Source organism: Muntiacus reevesi, chromosome 3, assembly GCF_963930625.1.
Source record: "Muntiacus reevesi chromosome 3, mMunRee1.1, whole genome shotgun sequence".
Classification (NCBI taxonomy): Eukaryota; Metazoa; Chordata; class Mammalia; order Artiodactyla; family Cervidae; genus Muntiacus; species Muntiacus reevesi.
The window spans coordinates 65,881,248-65,897,060 of NC_089251.1; the positions used below are offsets into that span (position 1 = coordinate 65,881,248).

A 15,813-nucleotide genomic window follows, 5' to 3' on the forward strand; every position below is an offset into this window, starting at 1 on the left:
AACTACCATACGGTCCTGCAATCACACTCCTGGACATATTTTCAGACAAAACTACAATTCAAAAAGATACATGAACCCCAACGTTCAAAGTAACACTATTCACAAAAACCAAGACATGCAAACAATCTAAATGTCCATCAACAGACGAATGGTTACAGAAGATGGGTAATATACACAATGGAATACTACTCAGCCATAAAAAAGAAGGAAATAATGCCATTTGCAGCAACATGGATGGATCTAGAGATGACCAAACTAAGTGAAGTTAAGTCAGAAAGAGAAAAATACCATGTGATATCACTTAAATACAGAATCTAAAATATGACACAAATGAACTTATCTACCAAACAGAAGTAGACTCATAGACATAAAGAACAGACTTGTGGTTGCCAAATGGGAGGGGAGTTGGGGAAGAAACAGATTGGGAGTTTGGGATTAGCAGATATAAACTATAATATAGAGACAGAATGGATAAACAAGGTCCTACTGTATTGGACAGGGAAACTATATTCAATATTCTATTGATAAACCATAACAGGAAACAATTTTAAAAAGAATGTGTATTTATCTAATGTACATATAGATATACATATCTATATATGTGTGTATATATATATATAACAAAATCACTTTTCTGTATGGTAGAAATTAACACACTGTAAATCAACTATAATTCTATAAAAATTTCACCAGCTATGTTAGTCTGATGTGAAAAATTAGTGCTCTGAGAAGCAGTCCACAAAGTGTATTATCACCAGAACAATCACTTTCAGATTTTATTTTAAATATGTCTATAAGGAGTTGCTTTGCTTCCTATGTATAAGCATAAATGCATAAATTAATTTTAATTATAATATTTTAATGTAACATAATTTAAATTATTATATTTACATAGATATAAATAAAATAGAAAACAACTTGTTTAAAATATGAAACATAAGGTTTATGGATCACAAAATGTTGAGTAGTATCTCTGTTAACAAATGCTGAATTAGATTTGCAAAACCACATATATTTCAGAATGTCAAAAGCAGAGGATATCAAACTTTACTAAAAAGTATTAAAGAGCAAATATATATATAAAGATAAAATGAATAGTCTGCACTAATGGATATCAAGAAAATAAGCCTTAATTACACTATATATATATCCTAGATTAAATCTTCATTCAATGAAACATTTCTTTTGGCCTTACCTTTTTTGAGACAAGGAAATTTAAACAATTTAACCAGTCCAAAATCATCTCCAGACACCAACACTGAACTGTTGTAATTTGCATCCACTGAGTTGATGTCAGTGACATCAGTGTATTTTGGCCAAATTCCACTCACTTCTGGGCCTTTCACACATGTCCAGGAGGCCCAGGGAATCCCTTTGATTTCTTCTTTACTCGTTAAAGACTTCCCAGCTGAAAATAATCAATATACTTTAATATAATGCTACATGTAAATAAAAATCATGTTCTAATTTACTTATTTTTCTCAAAGAAGTCTAAAACCTTTGTTTTGAAATGTTTATAAACTAAGGAAACTATAAATTCTATTCTCTTTCCCCAACTGGTGATTTTTTTCCCCCAGCAGGGTTTAAAGAAAGCACATGCTCAAAACTCAAGATAGGAGAAAGGAAAGGATCATTGTACTAAATCTAATGTCTCAAACTACCAAAGAAAGGCAATGCCAAAGAATGCTCAAACTACCACACAACTGCACTCATCTCACACGCTAGCAAAGTAATGCTCAAAATTCTCCAAGCCAGGCTTCAGCAATACGTGAACTGTGAACTTTCAGATGCTCAAGTTAGATTTAGAAAAGGCAAAGGAACCAGAGTTCAAATTGCCAACATCCGTTGGATCATAGAAAAAGCAAGAGAGTTCAAAAAAACATCTACTTCTGCCTTATTGACTAAGCTAAAGCCTTTAACTGTGTGGATCACAACAAACTGGAAATTCTTAAACAGATGGGAATACCAGACCACCTGACCTGCCTCCTGGTAAATCTGTATGCAGATCAAGAAGCAACAGTTAGAACTGGACATGGAACAACAGACTGGTTCCAAATCAGGAAAGGAGTACGTCAAGGCTGTATACTGTCACCCTGCTTATTTAACTTACATGCAGAGTACATCATGAGAAATGCTGGACTGGATGAAGCATGAGCTGAAATCAAGATTGCCAGGAAAAATATCAATAACCTCAGATATGCAGATGATACTACATTTATGGCAGAAAGTGTAGAAGAACTAAGGAGTCTCTTGATGAAAGTGAAAGAGGAGAGTGAAAAAGTTGGCTTAAAGCTCAAAATTCAGAAAACTAAGATCATGGCATCTGGTCCCACCACTTCATGGCAAATAGATGGGGAAACAATGGAAACAGTGACAGACTTTATATTGGGGGTCTCCAAAATCACTGCAGATGATGACTGCAGCCATGAAATTAAAAGATGCTTGCTCCTTGGAGAAAAGCTATGACCAACCTAGACAGCATATTAAAAAGGAGAGACATCACATCAAATGTTCATCTAGTCAAAGCTATGGTTTTTCCAGTAGTCATGTATGGATGTGAGAGTTGGACTATAAAGAAAATTGAGTCCAGAAGAATTGATCCTTTTGAACTGTGGTGTTGGAGGAGACTCTTGAGAGTCCCTTGGACAGCAAGGTGATCCAACAAGTCCATCCTAAAGGAAATCAGTCCTGAATATTCATTGGAAGGACTGATGCTGAAACTCCAATACTTTGGCCACCTGATGTGAAGAACCAACTCATTGGAAAAGACCCTGATGCTGGGAAAGACTGAAGGTGGGAGGAGAAGGGGATGACAGAGGATGAGATGGTTGGATGCATCACCAACTCAATGGACATGAGTTTGAGTAAGCTCCAGGAGTTGGTGATGGACAGGGAGGCCTGGTGTGCTGTAGTCCATGAGGTCGCAAAGAGTCAGACACAACTGAGCGACAGAACTGAACTGATGTTTACTTGACCTTAATTATTTGGATACAGATGATATTATGCTTTGTGTTATTGAAGAAATTACTATTATTAAATATTATCACAGTTACCAAATTTTTTCTGGTTTTTAAAAAGTTTATTCTGAACTCCTACTTTTCATAATTCCAGGAGCCAGAGAAGTGATTTTTTAAAAAATCAGCTTCAATTAATTAATGAAAAAAATGAATGGACTTTGCTTTTTAAAGTGCCACATGATAAAACTCTACCAAATTTTGATGAAATATAGTTGGCTGGGGAAGAGTCCTGACAATTTTGCTTGTTATGTTCTTAAGTACAGGGCACAATACCCAGTTTCCACCAGCGGCTAGCAAAGGATGTCCTCTGGGAGCACACAAAGGAGGAAGCCCACAGAAAAAGGAATGCTGGGGAAAATGCTTAGTGATACACTATTTAAAAATTCAAAATCAAGACAATTAAGTGTATTAACTCATACTTTCCCCTTGACAGTAACAAGTAACTTCAAATAAACAATCTATGAGAATAAATGCTCCTGCACATTACTGGTGCATTGTCAGACTGGCAATTCTGGACTCTAGCATAGTAGTATATCCATTTTTAAGACCATAGAATCAGAGCTGATAGTTTGAATATATTCCTTATCCAGTGTCCCTGCTTAAAGAACACAGTCCAAGGAAGTAACATGGAAGAGAAAATCCCACCTCTACAAAGATATTTGGAGTTTTACTGTGGGTATCAGCAAAGAAACTAGAAATAAGCCCAAACGCTCAACAGTAGGAGGATGAGAAGGCAAATTATGATATTATCACTGAGCAGGGTGTTATTTGTTTATTGCAAAAGACAAGTGTGTGTTCTGTCTTTTTTCACATAGGAAAATATATATGAAATACTGTCAAGCAAAGAAAGCAGACACAAAGAAATATGCACCCAGTAATGGTAAACTGATGAATTGGCAGGGCAGAGACTCTCAGAAATGTTTATGTTTCATTATGTTACACCTTGTATGCATGTGTGCTTCAGTCGTGTCTGATTCTTTGCAACCCTCTGGATTGTAGGCCGCCAGGCTCCTCTGTCCGTGGGATTCTCCAGGCAAGTATACTGGAGTGGGTTGCCAGGCCCTTCTCCAGAGGATCTTCTCAACCCATTTCTCTCACATTTCATGCATTGAGTGGTGGGTTTTTTTTACCACTAGTGCCACCTGGAAAGTCCATGTTACACCTTATTTCATGGTAAAATTGATTTTTCAATAGAAATTTATGATAAGACTATGTTAAACATTACATTTTTAATCTTACATTACAAAAAAATTACTCAAAGATTATAATACATAAATTTGTCTTTTATTTAAGACATTTTAGTATTATAAACTGTTGCTAAATGAGTATTATGTAAATAAGATGAATTTCTTATAGAAGTTATAGTGGGGGTTAAAAATAAAACGTGTGTTTTTTTAATCCCAATTAGCACATTTCACCAACTAATCACATAATGCTGCTGCTGCTGCTAAGTCGCTTCAGTCGTGTCCGACTCTGTACATAATAAAGGCTTCCAATTATGAAGGACACAAAGAGAGACTAAAGTAATCACAGTAGTTTAGGATTGTGTTCCTCAAATTTGCAGGGTTTTTTTTTGTATTTTCCTATTAACTTTTCTTTTTCCTTATCTTTAGGCATTCTTTATATATTCTAGGTACACAGTTGACTCTTGAACAACTCAGGGGAGTCAAAACTCCATGGACAACTCAGACCATCTGCATTCATGGTTCCACATCTGCATTGACCATCTGCATTCATGGTTCCACATCTATGGATTCAACCAACCTCTTACTATGTATACTCTAGTATTTACTACTAAAAGAAATCTACAGAAGTAGACCACGCAGCTCAAACCCATGTTATTCAAAGGTCAGCTGAGTAGCCTTTGTCCATTATAATAATTCCAAGTTTTATGCCCAAGCTATGCACTGTCTTTTCATTTTATTCATGGGCTCTTTTGCTGTAGAATAATTTTTTATTTTAATGTGTTTCGATTTACAAATCTTCTCTTTGAGAGTTTGTGATCTGAGGGTCTTGTTTGGGAAAATACTCCTTGCCCTCAGGCCCTAAGAATATCCTCATACATTTTCTGCCATGGTTCAGAGCTATGTTTTGCACAAACATCTAATGCCCTTGTGACTTACATGGCATTTTGTAGAATAGCCGTTCTCCAGCACCATCATTAGTTTGCAAGTATTTACTATCCAAAGACCAGTCAATGTGTGTGATGAAACTGACAGACTTGTTGCATTCTCCAATTTTCTTATACCTCTGGGCGACAGCATAGACATCTACCAGGCCATCATTGGATCCCACTGCCAGATAAGAACCATCTGGAGAAAATTTCATTTCGTGAATGACTTCTTTTCGATCTTTGATATGAACCACTTCTGTCATATCCCTGTAAGAATAAAAAAGCAAAGTAATAATAGCAAATCTAGGGATGGCAACCTCAAGTCATGCTTTAAAGTTTGTGTGTCACTGAAAATTTGGTAATTAGCCATCTTCCCATACATCACTAAGCAAAGAAAGAAAAGGTTGCTCACCCATTTGGTAATGAGTTATGTGTAGCTGGTAATGAGAATTTAGTGTAATAAACCATGTCAACAGCATTTTTAAAGCTATATAGAAATTGTTATGTGAGATACAGTATCTAATTTAAAGCTTCATTTCCTTTCTATAATCACAAAATGTATAATCCCAAAGAATAACCAATGCTATGTGAAAGAAATACAAGAGTGGGTCATAAATTCTGTATAGTAGAAATAATATTGGATGTTAATAAATGGGAAATGTTCCATTTTATTAGTGATTATAGGTGGAAAAAAATCTTTTACTCCAGCTCACCTCTAAAAATCTGGTGCTATTAGAGGTGGCTTTCCTCTTTCTTCCTCTTTCTCGTCTCATTAAAAGCTCATAATCTCTTACCTAAAACCCTTAGGACCAGAAGAGCTTGGGAGTTAATCCCTCACTGCATTTTGGAAAGGTTCACATATATTATGTAATAACCCTGTAGAAGCTAGGGCAGCGACCCCTTTTGAACACATTAATATTCTCGCAGCAAATCACATGATACATGATTATTCCTACTAAGAGATTAATAGATACGTGTATCTATTACTGAATCAACTTGCTGAGCACCTGAAACACTATAAGTCAACTATACTTCAATAAAACATATATATTGAGAAAAAAATTACATTGTAAAAAAAAGGAGACTAACAAACTGTAAATAATTTCACATCAGTTCACTGGGTCAGGCCGTGCTGCCAAATAAGTTACCAAAGATTTTCAGTCTTTGGATCTGGCAATTACAGATAGGGGATTGCGAATCTACCTATTCAAAACAGCAAATGCATTTTTTCCTAAAGTCCTGACAAACATGCTGACCTGGAGAATTAAGTTTAACAGAAGCATATCTCTAATGTCATTTTCAACACCGGTAGTACGTGCCTGACTCGGAGAACAATGAAAGATCCGTCCTTCATGCCCAGGGCCAGCTGAGATCCATCAGGGCTGAAAGCAACGCTGCGAACTGCTTCCTCCATGTTACAGCGGGCAATCAAGGCATGGTCAGCCAGGCTCCACAGCCTAAGGACAGTTCAAAGTCAAAACAAACACTTTCTCATAGTCAGCAGCCAGTCCAAGGCCAAAGGCCTGTTCATCACGGTGATGGTAACAAAAAAGGATGCAGGAACATCACACCAGTGTCCTTCCTCTCAGCATGTCTAGGAACTTGCAAAGATATTTGGGCTATCTTTGGGTGATTTTCTCCATTTGAAATATCCAGCAAGAAATAAAACATGAGATATTTTCAAAGATTTTGAGATTCAAAAATAAGGAAATTTTACATACTACTTCATACAAAATTATACTTTTCTTTTTGGAGGTTAAAAATTGTTTCTGATTTATACCAATGGGTGTTAATAACACTTACAGGATAAGAGGTACTACTAGATGCTGTTATTATTAGTTGTTTTTTAAATAAGGGTTCTCTTCTAGAAACTGTGTTATGTAAATATAGACTAAAACGCATATTATGTTTGTTGGTCTCCTGAGCAAGAAAAAGTATCTGAGATGGAGAACAAACGGTACCCCTGCCTAGGAGGATTCCAAGTTGGCTGTACACAGTCATATGCTGAAATTCCTCAAAACTCCCTGGTACCCCACTAATGACAGGACCCCTCTTGGTCAGGGGAGGGGGAATACTTCACTGGACCCCTTGGCTGATGAGGGGACTACTGCTGGAGAAACAGAGGTCACTTGTAAGGGAAGCTCTTCAGTTCAGTTCAGTCGCTCAGTTGTGTCTGGCTGTTTGCGACCCCATGAATTGCAGCATGCCAGGCCTCCTGTCCATCACCAACTCCCGGAGTTTACTCAAACCCATGTTCATTGAGTTGGTGATGCCTCCAACCATCTCATCCTCTGTCATCCCCTTCTCCTCCTGCCCCCAATCCCTCCCAGCATCAGGGTCTTCTCCAATGAGTCAATTCTTCGCATGAGGTGGCCAAAGTATTGGAGTTTCAGCTTCAGCATCAGTCCTTCCAATGAACACCCAGGACTGATCTCCTTCAGGATGGATTGGGTGGATCTCCTTGCAGTTCAAGGGATTCTCAAGAGTCTTCTCCAACAACACAGCTCAAAAGCATCAATTTTTCGGCACTCAGCTTTCTTCACAGTCCAACTCTCACATCCATATATGACCACTGGAAAAACCATAGCCTTGACTAGATGGACCTTTGTTGGCAAAGTAATGTCTCTGCTTTATAAGATGCTGTCTAGGTTGGTCATAACTTTCCTTCCAAGGAGTAAGCGTCTTTTAATTTCATTGCTGCAATCACCATCTGCAGTGATTTTGGAGCCCCCCAAAATAAAGTCTGACACTGTTTCCACTGTCTCCCCATCTATTTCCCATGAAGGGCAGCTCTTAGAACACCTAATCCAGGCACTTCAGACTGAGAGACCATGAACTAAATATCTGAGGATTCGAATAAGAGTTTCTATATGACTTGCAGTTGTGGTATGTGACCTCTTCCTGTCACCACTTTAAAGACAGTCTTCTCTTAATATGCAAACAACAATATCTGTGGTGGGGGCAGGGGTGGCTGAGAATCTAAGCTCTTGTGATAAGGAGGCAAGAGTAAGTCAATGTGGTATAGTTTTTCTAAGTGCGTCCTGTCATCAGGAGGGAGAGAGGCACCTGTCTTGTCACGTAGGGCTGCCCAGTGGAGCCTGCCTATCCCTGAGGCAGCCTGTGATATTCAGCTTAAAATTCAGGGTATGCTTTCAATACCTTTTCCATTATTCATAGTTTCATGCTGTTTTTAGCCATGTGCTATTTTAAGCAATGTAAGCTTTGCTCTACTAGAATGAAGAAACCACCACTCCTAAGTAAACTACACTATCCTTTTAAAGTCACTAAGCTAATCTTTCTCAAAGAATTATGACTTATACCCTTGCTAAATTTCAATACACAGAGCGTCAAATTCCATTTAACATCTTAGCCAAATTAATGGTTAAAGGGAGTATTACAAATTCTGGCAGTAAGTGCTCTTTGCAATTCTAAGATTCAACATAGTTGTTAAAATACAAAAGCTAAAAACTTTCTTGAAATCCTTTCTATCTAGATGGGTATGAATCAAGTTTCTTGGATGTTTGAATAACTTGGTGGCACTGGTTTGGCTCAGAGTAATGGAAGGGAAAGGAAGAGAGGAGGAGGCAGTAAGTAAAGAGAAGTAAGATGCCAAATAAACATTTATAGCACATGCAGAGATAGATGTAATTGTTTTCACTGATTTTTAGATTGATGAGACTTTAGTGCTGGGTGCAAACTAAAAAATGGATTTATGCTAATGAGTATCCTGACTGCATCTTGATTGGATTTACAAAAATACAGAACAGGGGTGGGGAGGGAGAGTAATGACCTTAGATCTAGTGTCCAGTCGTCCTGTTTAGCTATTCAAACTTAGAAGCAGTAATCCATCGATGAACTGATCAATCAGTCTCTTCCTCTCACTGTCACGAACTCTCTTTCTGGCCTGCTTATTGTTGAGCACATTTAAAGCTCAGTAGTAAATACAAAAACGCTGGATTCAGTGTAACAGCTTTCATCTCACACTTTCAATTCATATGTTCAGTCTCTCAACAGTCACAAAAACAGTGGAAGCATAGTCATTCTGCTCATTTTATTACCGTCGAGCTCTCAAACAAGTGATCCATAGCAAGAACCCCTAAGGCCCCAATAAAATGGGTACATTTTCTTAGGAACCAGCACTTTCCCTTGATTTGAGGACGCTGCCCGAAGTTCCACGTGAGAATTTACAAAGAAAGAATCAACGACTCTCATGCTAAAGATGACTTTGAAAAATCAGAACTTCAGATCTATTTGAGATCTCTAATCTCCAACTAAACTGATAAAAAGTGAGTAGGCTGTGAAACTGCTAAGCTGCCCCACAGCAGGACAGAAGATATGAGGGGGAAATATGACTTTATCACAGATGAGTGAACTCAGCTCACATCTTCAACTGAAAGAGACCTGGAGGCCAATCTAACCAGCGGGAGTGTATTTTTACTTCTAAGAACATTTTCTTGACTTAAGGTGGGGCCCAACAAAGAGCAACAGCAAGAGATCAAGAAGCCAACTGTCATTAAGCAAAATGTCTCAGCATTCTGTTTGGAAACTGTGAAGTTCTGCACTGTGGGTTATCCTTCTCTTAAAGTAACATGCAAGCTTGAGCAAAACCCATCTGCCATCCCAGGGAGGTACGTGAGGTTACGGTGACAATGCTGGGGCCTCACCTGACAGAGCGGTCATCACTGCCCGTCACGGCCAGTGGCTTCTTGGGGTGCAGGGCCAGAGCCCAGAGCTCCCCCTCACAGTGACCCTGCAGGATCAGCATCGGTTTGTCCCGTTCTCGCACGATTACTTCAAATATCTCGCTGTCCTGGGTCCCTGCTAGGAGGCGGTCTGCTTTCCAGCACACACTCCGGATAGAGAGGCCTGACAAAGAAAATACATGAGTTACATAAAAGCATACTTCCACACCATTCACAAATAAAACACCTGAAGTTAAACCTCGTCACCAGGAGAGCCTCCGAGGTAACATAACCAAACAATGCCTGGGGGTGGACAACCAACCCACACAGCACTCTGCATTATTGACCATTGCCTTCCATGTGCTGGCCCCCCACCACGCCCCTTGTGATCTGTTTTGTAAAGGAAAGATTGCTCTTTCCTGTCTGATTTAGGCTAACTATGTGGTTTTACAGCAAGTGAAGTGAGTGAGTCAAAGTCATGTTCGACTCTTTGCGACCCCACGGACTATACAGTCCATGGGATTCTCCAGGCCGGAATACTAAAGTGGGTAGCCTTTCTCTTCTCCAGGGGATCTTCCCAACCCAGAGACCAAACCCAGGTCTGCTGCATTGCAGGCAGATTCTTTACCAGTTGAGTAACAAGGGAAGCCCAAGAATACCAGAGTGGGTAGCCTCTCCCTTCTCCAGTGGATCTTCCAGACCCAGACTATCCCCTCTCCAGCAAATTTGGAGAACCGGGTAGAGAAGATCTGCTAGAGAAGGGATAGGCTACCCACTGCAGTATTCTTGGGCTTCCCTTGTGGCTCAACTGGTAAAGAATCCACCTGTAATGCAGGAGACCTGGGTTTGATCCCTGGGTTGGGAAGATAAGCAAGGTCTATATTAAATACGACATTAAAGTGAATATAAGAGCAGGAATTGGTCTTAATGAAAACTTAACCTTCTTTAAAATAATTCCCTTCTGACTTGCTATTGAAAAGTTAATAATCACTTCAATCTTTAGGATGCTAGCATTGTAAAATAATTATACGTGGGTGATACTACAGAACAGTTAATTATCATATTAGGCAAGTGTAGTATGTATTTGATCAGAACCTAGTCTCATTTTGCTGGATAAACAGATGCACCATGTCCCAGAAATATGCAAATGAAACTCCAATTTCAGTCTCAGAATACCATCAAACACTTGAAAGTGTTATTCTTCACTGACTTAACAAAAGTGCAGTACTCCTTTTAAATCCAACCTTCCCCCTTGTATCATTCCATCCTCTCTAAGCAGATTCTCAATTTGCCTGCCTGAGTTTCGATTGCGTGGACTTCTTGTGGTCTGTTCTGTTCCTTACAAGGTACATTATTTACTTACTTACACAGTGAATTTTCTCACGTCTGAATTAGAAGTACATAAGCCATCCCACTTTCACAACTGCTGCAGACTACTGAAGGATGTGATAACCTTTAAGATCTGAGCTGCCTCTCCAGTGGGCTTTGGGTCTTTGCTACAGAAACTAACAGAAGTCAGAGTACCCGGACTTCAGTCCTGCTCTATGCTGATTGGCCAGACATCCCAGGGAGACTCCCCTTCTCTCTGGGGACCATAAATGTAGACTATAATTATGGAGACTGTGTAATTTATCATCCAAATCAGGACCATTCTGGAAGTAAAGTAGGCTCTAAAAATAATTAAATTTACATTTTTTGAAATATTAACCAAGAAAGCAGCTTTACTATGTTGAAAGACCTATTAAATAATTCTATCAAAAAAATTTCAGATCTATTCAATAAAATTATAATTATTGCAGAATGAAAAGGTCTAAGACAGGGGAATGAATAGGCAGACATACAGAGGATTCTTAGGGCTGTAAAAGTTTGTAGGATCTATAATGGTAGGTACATGTTATACGTGTCAAAACTCAAAGAATATATTAATACAACACCAAGAGTGAACCCTAATGTGAACTATAGGCTTTGGGAGATGATATATCAATGTAGGTCCATCCACTGTAACTAATATACCATTCTGGTGGGCTTTGTTGATAGGGAGGCTGCATGTGTAGGAGGGCAGGAGTATATGAGAAATATCTGTATCTCCCACTCAATTTCACTGTGAACCTAAAATAGCTCTAAAAAGTACAGTCTGTTAAAATAAAATTCAAGACAAATTCTGGGACGATAGAAGAGTTAGTTGGTGGTATCTGGACACCCTAACTGAAATCCTCATCCTAACTCATTATGATCTTAAAAGGATCTAATGAGATAATGAATTTATCTACAAAATAGAATTTTCTTTAAAGGATAAGGCTATCCTTATACGAGATAACTCTCTTTACCCCCTGCTCTGAATTCTTTGCTATGTATCTTGAAATGGAAGGAGACAGCACGCAGGCAGATTTATTATTCCTGCTACGAGTTGTAAGTAGCGATACCTTGGCAACGGCTAGTTTCAGGGTCAATCACTCAAAATCCTCCACTGCAAACACCACGGCAGGCTTTCAAGGATGGAAAGGACAGATGTGTGGGGAAAACAGTCAGTATAAGACGGCGGGAGGACAGGCAGGAGGCCCCGCGAAGGAGAAAACATTCCTTTTGCTACTATCCCTTTCTTGTCTGTATCTCCTCCCCGTGCTTTTATTAGCATATTCCTATTTCCTCTAGGAGGGGGGGGTGAATTTGTCAAATCCCTAGCAGGCTTTGCATCATCTATAATTTTATTACAGGAGAGTTGTAAGACTTCGTTCTTAAGAAACAGGAAGAGAGATATTAATTACATTCTAACATCAGCAAAAAAACCAGATAGTTTACTTGTTTATTATATTTATTGCTCCCCCTTACTAATATCTGTGAAGACAAGAGTTTTCTCAGTTTGATACACCTTTGTGTCCTCCACACCTAGCATAGTGACTGGCATGTGGTAGATACCCAGTAAGAATTGTTAAAAGAATAAGATATTAAAATCATAAACAGTTCTTGAGTCTTTGGAGATACCAGGAAATAAAAGACAACATCCCCATCTTCAATGAGAACATTTCAGAGAAGGAGGGATATATTCATTAGTTTACACACAAAAATTTTTACTGAGCATGTATTACATGCCCAGACTTCCCTGGTGGCTCAGATGGTAAGGCGTCTGCCTACAATGCAGGAGACCTGGGTTTCATCCCACGGTCGGGAAGATTCCCTGGAGAAGGAAATGGCAACCCACTCCAGAACTCTTGCCTGGAAAATCCCATGGACACAGTCCACAGGGTTGCAAAGAGTCGGACACAACTAAGCGACTTCACTTTTTTTTTTTTTCACTATTACATGCCCAAGACTAGAGCTTGAACAGTGAACAAGCCAGACTCATGACCTTATGGAGTTTGCATTCTAAGGAGGAGTCAGATATTTGTAAGCAGGTATTTACATGTCAAAATCAATTAATATATACAAGAATACACAACAGGGAAAGGACAATCTCTTCCATAAATGGTGTTGGAAAAACTAGACAGCCACATGTAAAAGAAACATACAAAAATAAACTCTAAATGGATTAAAGACTTGAACCTAAGACCTGAAACCCTAAAACTCCTAGAAGAAAACATAGGCAGTAAGCTCCTTGACATCAGTATTGGTGATGACTTTTTGGCTCTGACACCAAAAGGAAAGGCAACAAAAGTAAAAATAAACAAGTGGGAACACATCAAACTAGAAAGCTTGCTCACAGCAAAGGAAACCATCAACAAAATGGCCAGGCAACCTACCCAATGGGAGAAAATACTTGCAAATCATACATCTGATAAGGAGTTAATATTCAAAATAAATGAAGAACTCAAACAACTCAATAGCAAAAACCCCAAACAATCTGATTAAAAAATGGACCTGAATAGACATTTTTCTAAAGAAGACATGCAGATAACAGGTACTCAAAAAGGTGTTCCACATCCCTAGTCAGAGAAATGCAAATCAAAACCACAATGAGATATTATCTAACACTTATTATGATGGCTATTTTTTTTTCTAAAGATGAGAAATAACAAATGCTGGCAAGAACGGGGAGAAAAGGTGACCCTTGTGTACTATGGGAATGTAAACGGCACAGCTGTGGGTAACAGCATGGAGGGGCCTCAAAAATTAAAAATAGAGCTACCGTAGGATCCAGCAATTTCACTTCTGAATGTTATCTGAAGGGAACAAAACCACTAGCTTTAAAACGTATCTGTACCCGCATGTTCACTGCAACATGACTCACCATAGCCACAGCGTGGAAACAACCTAACTCTTCACCAGCTGATCAATAAAATCTGATATACAGATAGATAACAGATTATTATTCAGCCACACACACCAAAAAATTCTTGCCATTTGGGACAACATGGGTGACTTCTGAGGGCATAATGATATGTGAAATAAGTCAGATAGAGGAAGATAAATATTATGGGAATATATGTGGAACCTAAAAAAGAAATAACAAAACCCCCTAATCTCACAGACACACAGAACAGATTGGTGATTGCCAGAGACTGGGGTGGACATTAGGCAAAATGAGTGAAGGTAATCAAAAGGCACAGACTTCCAGTTATAAAGTAGGTAAGTCCTGGGGGTGTAATGTACAGCATTATGTACACGTACATTTAGTAATACTGTAATGTGTATTTAAAAGTAGCTAAGAGAATAGATCTTAAAAGTTTTCATCACACAAAAAAATGTATAACTATGTGTAGTGATGTTAACTAAACTTGAAGTCATCATTTAGAGACAAATACACACACACACATTATAAACATTATTTTACATACCTGAAACTAAGGTTATAGTTCAATTGTATCTCAATAAAAATGATACATACATACACACATGTTATATATATACACATATATCTCTCAGCAATATGTTATATATTTTAACTGTTACCAAAATATTCAAACCACAATCCCTTTAAGATTCCACTGACTGTCCTAAAGACTTACCTTTCCAAGCAGACCTGGCACCCACAGCTCTGCTACAAGCATGAACAGGTGAGTTCTCCCCATGGCCTCAAAGTAAATGGCTTGAACACAAAATTTCTCCCAAAGAACCACCAGTATACAAACATTTTTCTCCCATCATCCCCACTATTTTTTAACTTCCTGTTTGGGGAACACATTCAGAATGTTCAAGAATACTATAACAAACAACTTATCACATGAAATTGATATGTTAACATTTTAAAAATATTTGCTTTGTTTTTAAGAGGTTAAGAACAAAGAACCACCTTCCACCCCAGACTAGACTGACGAGGCAGTCAAGCTATGCAGCACCCAGCTGTATTTTCAGACTCTGCCCAGGGAGCTCTTGGATTCTTAGAAGAGCCTCAAGGGGCCTGGCAAGGAAACCACAGGGAAATGAAAGATGAGAGGCAGAGTCTAAGGATCCCACCCCTGCTTTCCCCTTAGTAACTCACAGGCTGTGTTTTATAGCAGATTTCATTTGAAAAAAGGCTTCTGCTGAACCAATCAACATAAGGGAGGTGCTTTAATATGCAGTAAAAGCAATGAAGTTAAACTGATATGGATTGTTCCTGACCATAAGCAGGGGCAGGGGAGAAGGAGAGAGAACCAGGGGAGGAGTCATTTCATTTTCATTGTTTACAACATAAATCTAGTGAACTGTGAACATTTTCTCTAGAGACCAACTCAGGCTCTCCATAAAAACTCAGTTCTTCAAACCGATAAACTCAATTCTATCACGTCAGACAAGTTGACCCCAGGGGTCTACCTACAGAGACAGACAAGACGCTAAGCTGCTCTCACTTCCAAGAGAACTATTTAAAATGGGAATTGCTTCCTAAGGACACCTCAGTGGGTAGAGAGCTGTCTTCGAGTTTCCTAGTAGCGTCCTGTTTTCTTCATTTCTGAACCTAACTGCTGTTTTGCAGTCAGACTGGCTTTTATGGGTACACTGTGGAGTGGCAGGTTCCTAACAAGGTTCTGATAATAGGTCCTTTCTCCTGTCCATCCAGGCTTGGTTTTAGCTTCTCTGACACAAA

At 38.8% G+C, this 15,813-nt stretch overlaps 1 protein-coding gene across 5 annotated transcripts in view; it reads right to left on the reverse strand.

The window, feature by feature from the left end:
- Window positions 1–15,813, reverse strand: part of EML6 (EMAP like 6) — a 274,778-nt gene that overhangs the window by 119,950 nt on the left and 139,015 nt on the right. For all 5 annotated transcript variants that reach the window (XR_010662346.1, XR_010662347.1, XR_010662348.1 and 2 more), the window contains exons 8-11: window positions 9,795–9,996; window positions 6,450–6,587; window positions 5,141–5,397; window positions 1,196–1,408 (exon numbers count right to left, since the gene is read on the reverse strand). Coding sequence is in view for 2 of the 5 variants with exons in the window: in XM_065929282.1 (XP_065785354.1) it covers window positions 1,196–1,408; window positions 5,141–5,397; window positions 6,450–6,587; window positions 9,795–9,996 (810 nt within the window). In the remaining 3 variants the exon portion in view is untranslated. The remainder of the gene's footprint in view (window positions 1–1,195; window positions 1,409–5,140; window positions 5,398–6,449; window positions 6,588–9,794; window positions 9,997–15,813) is intronic.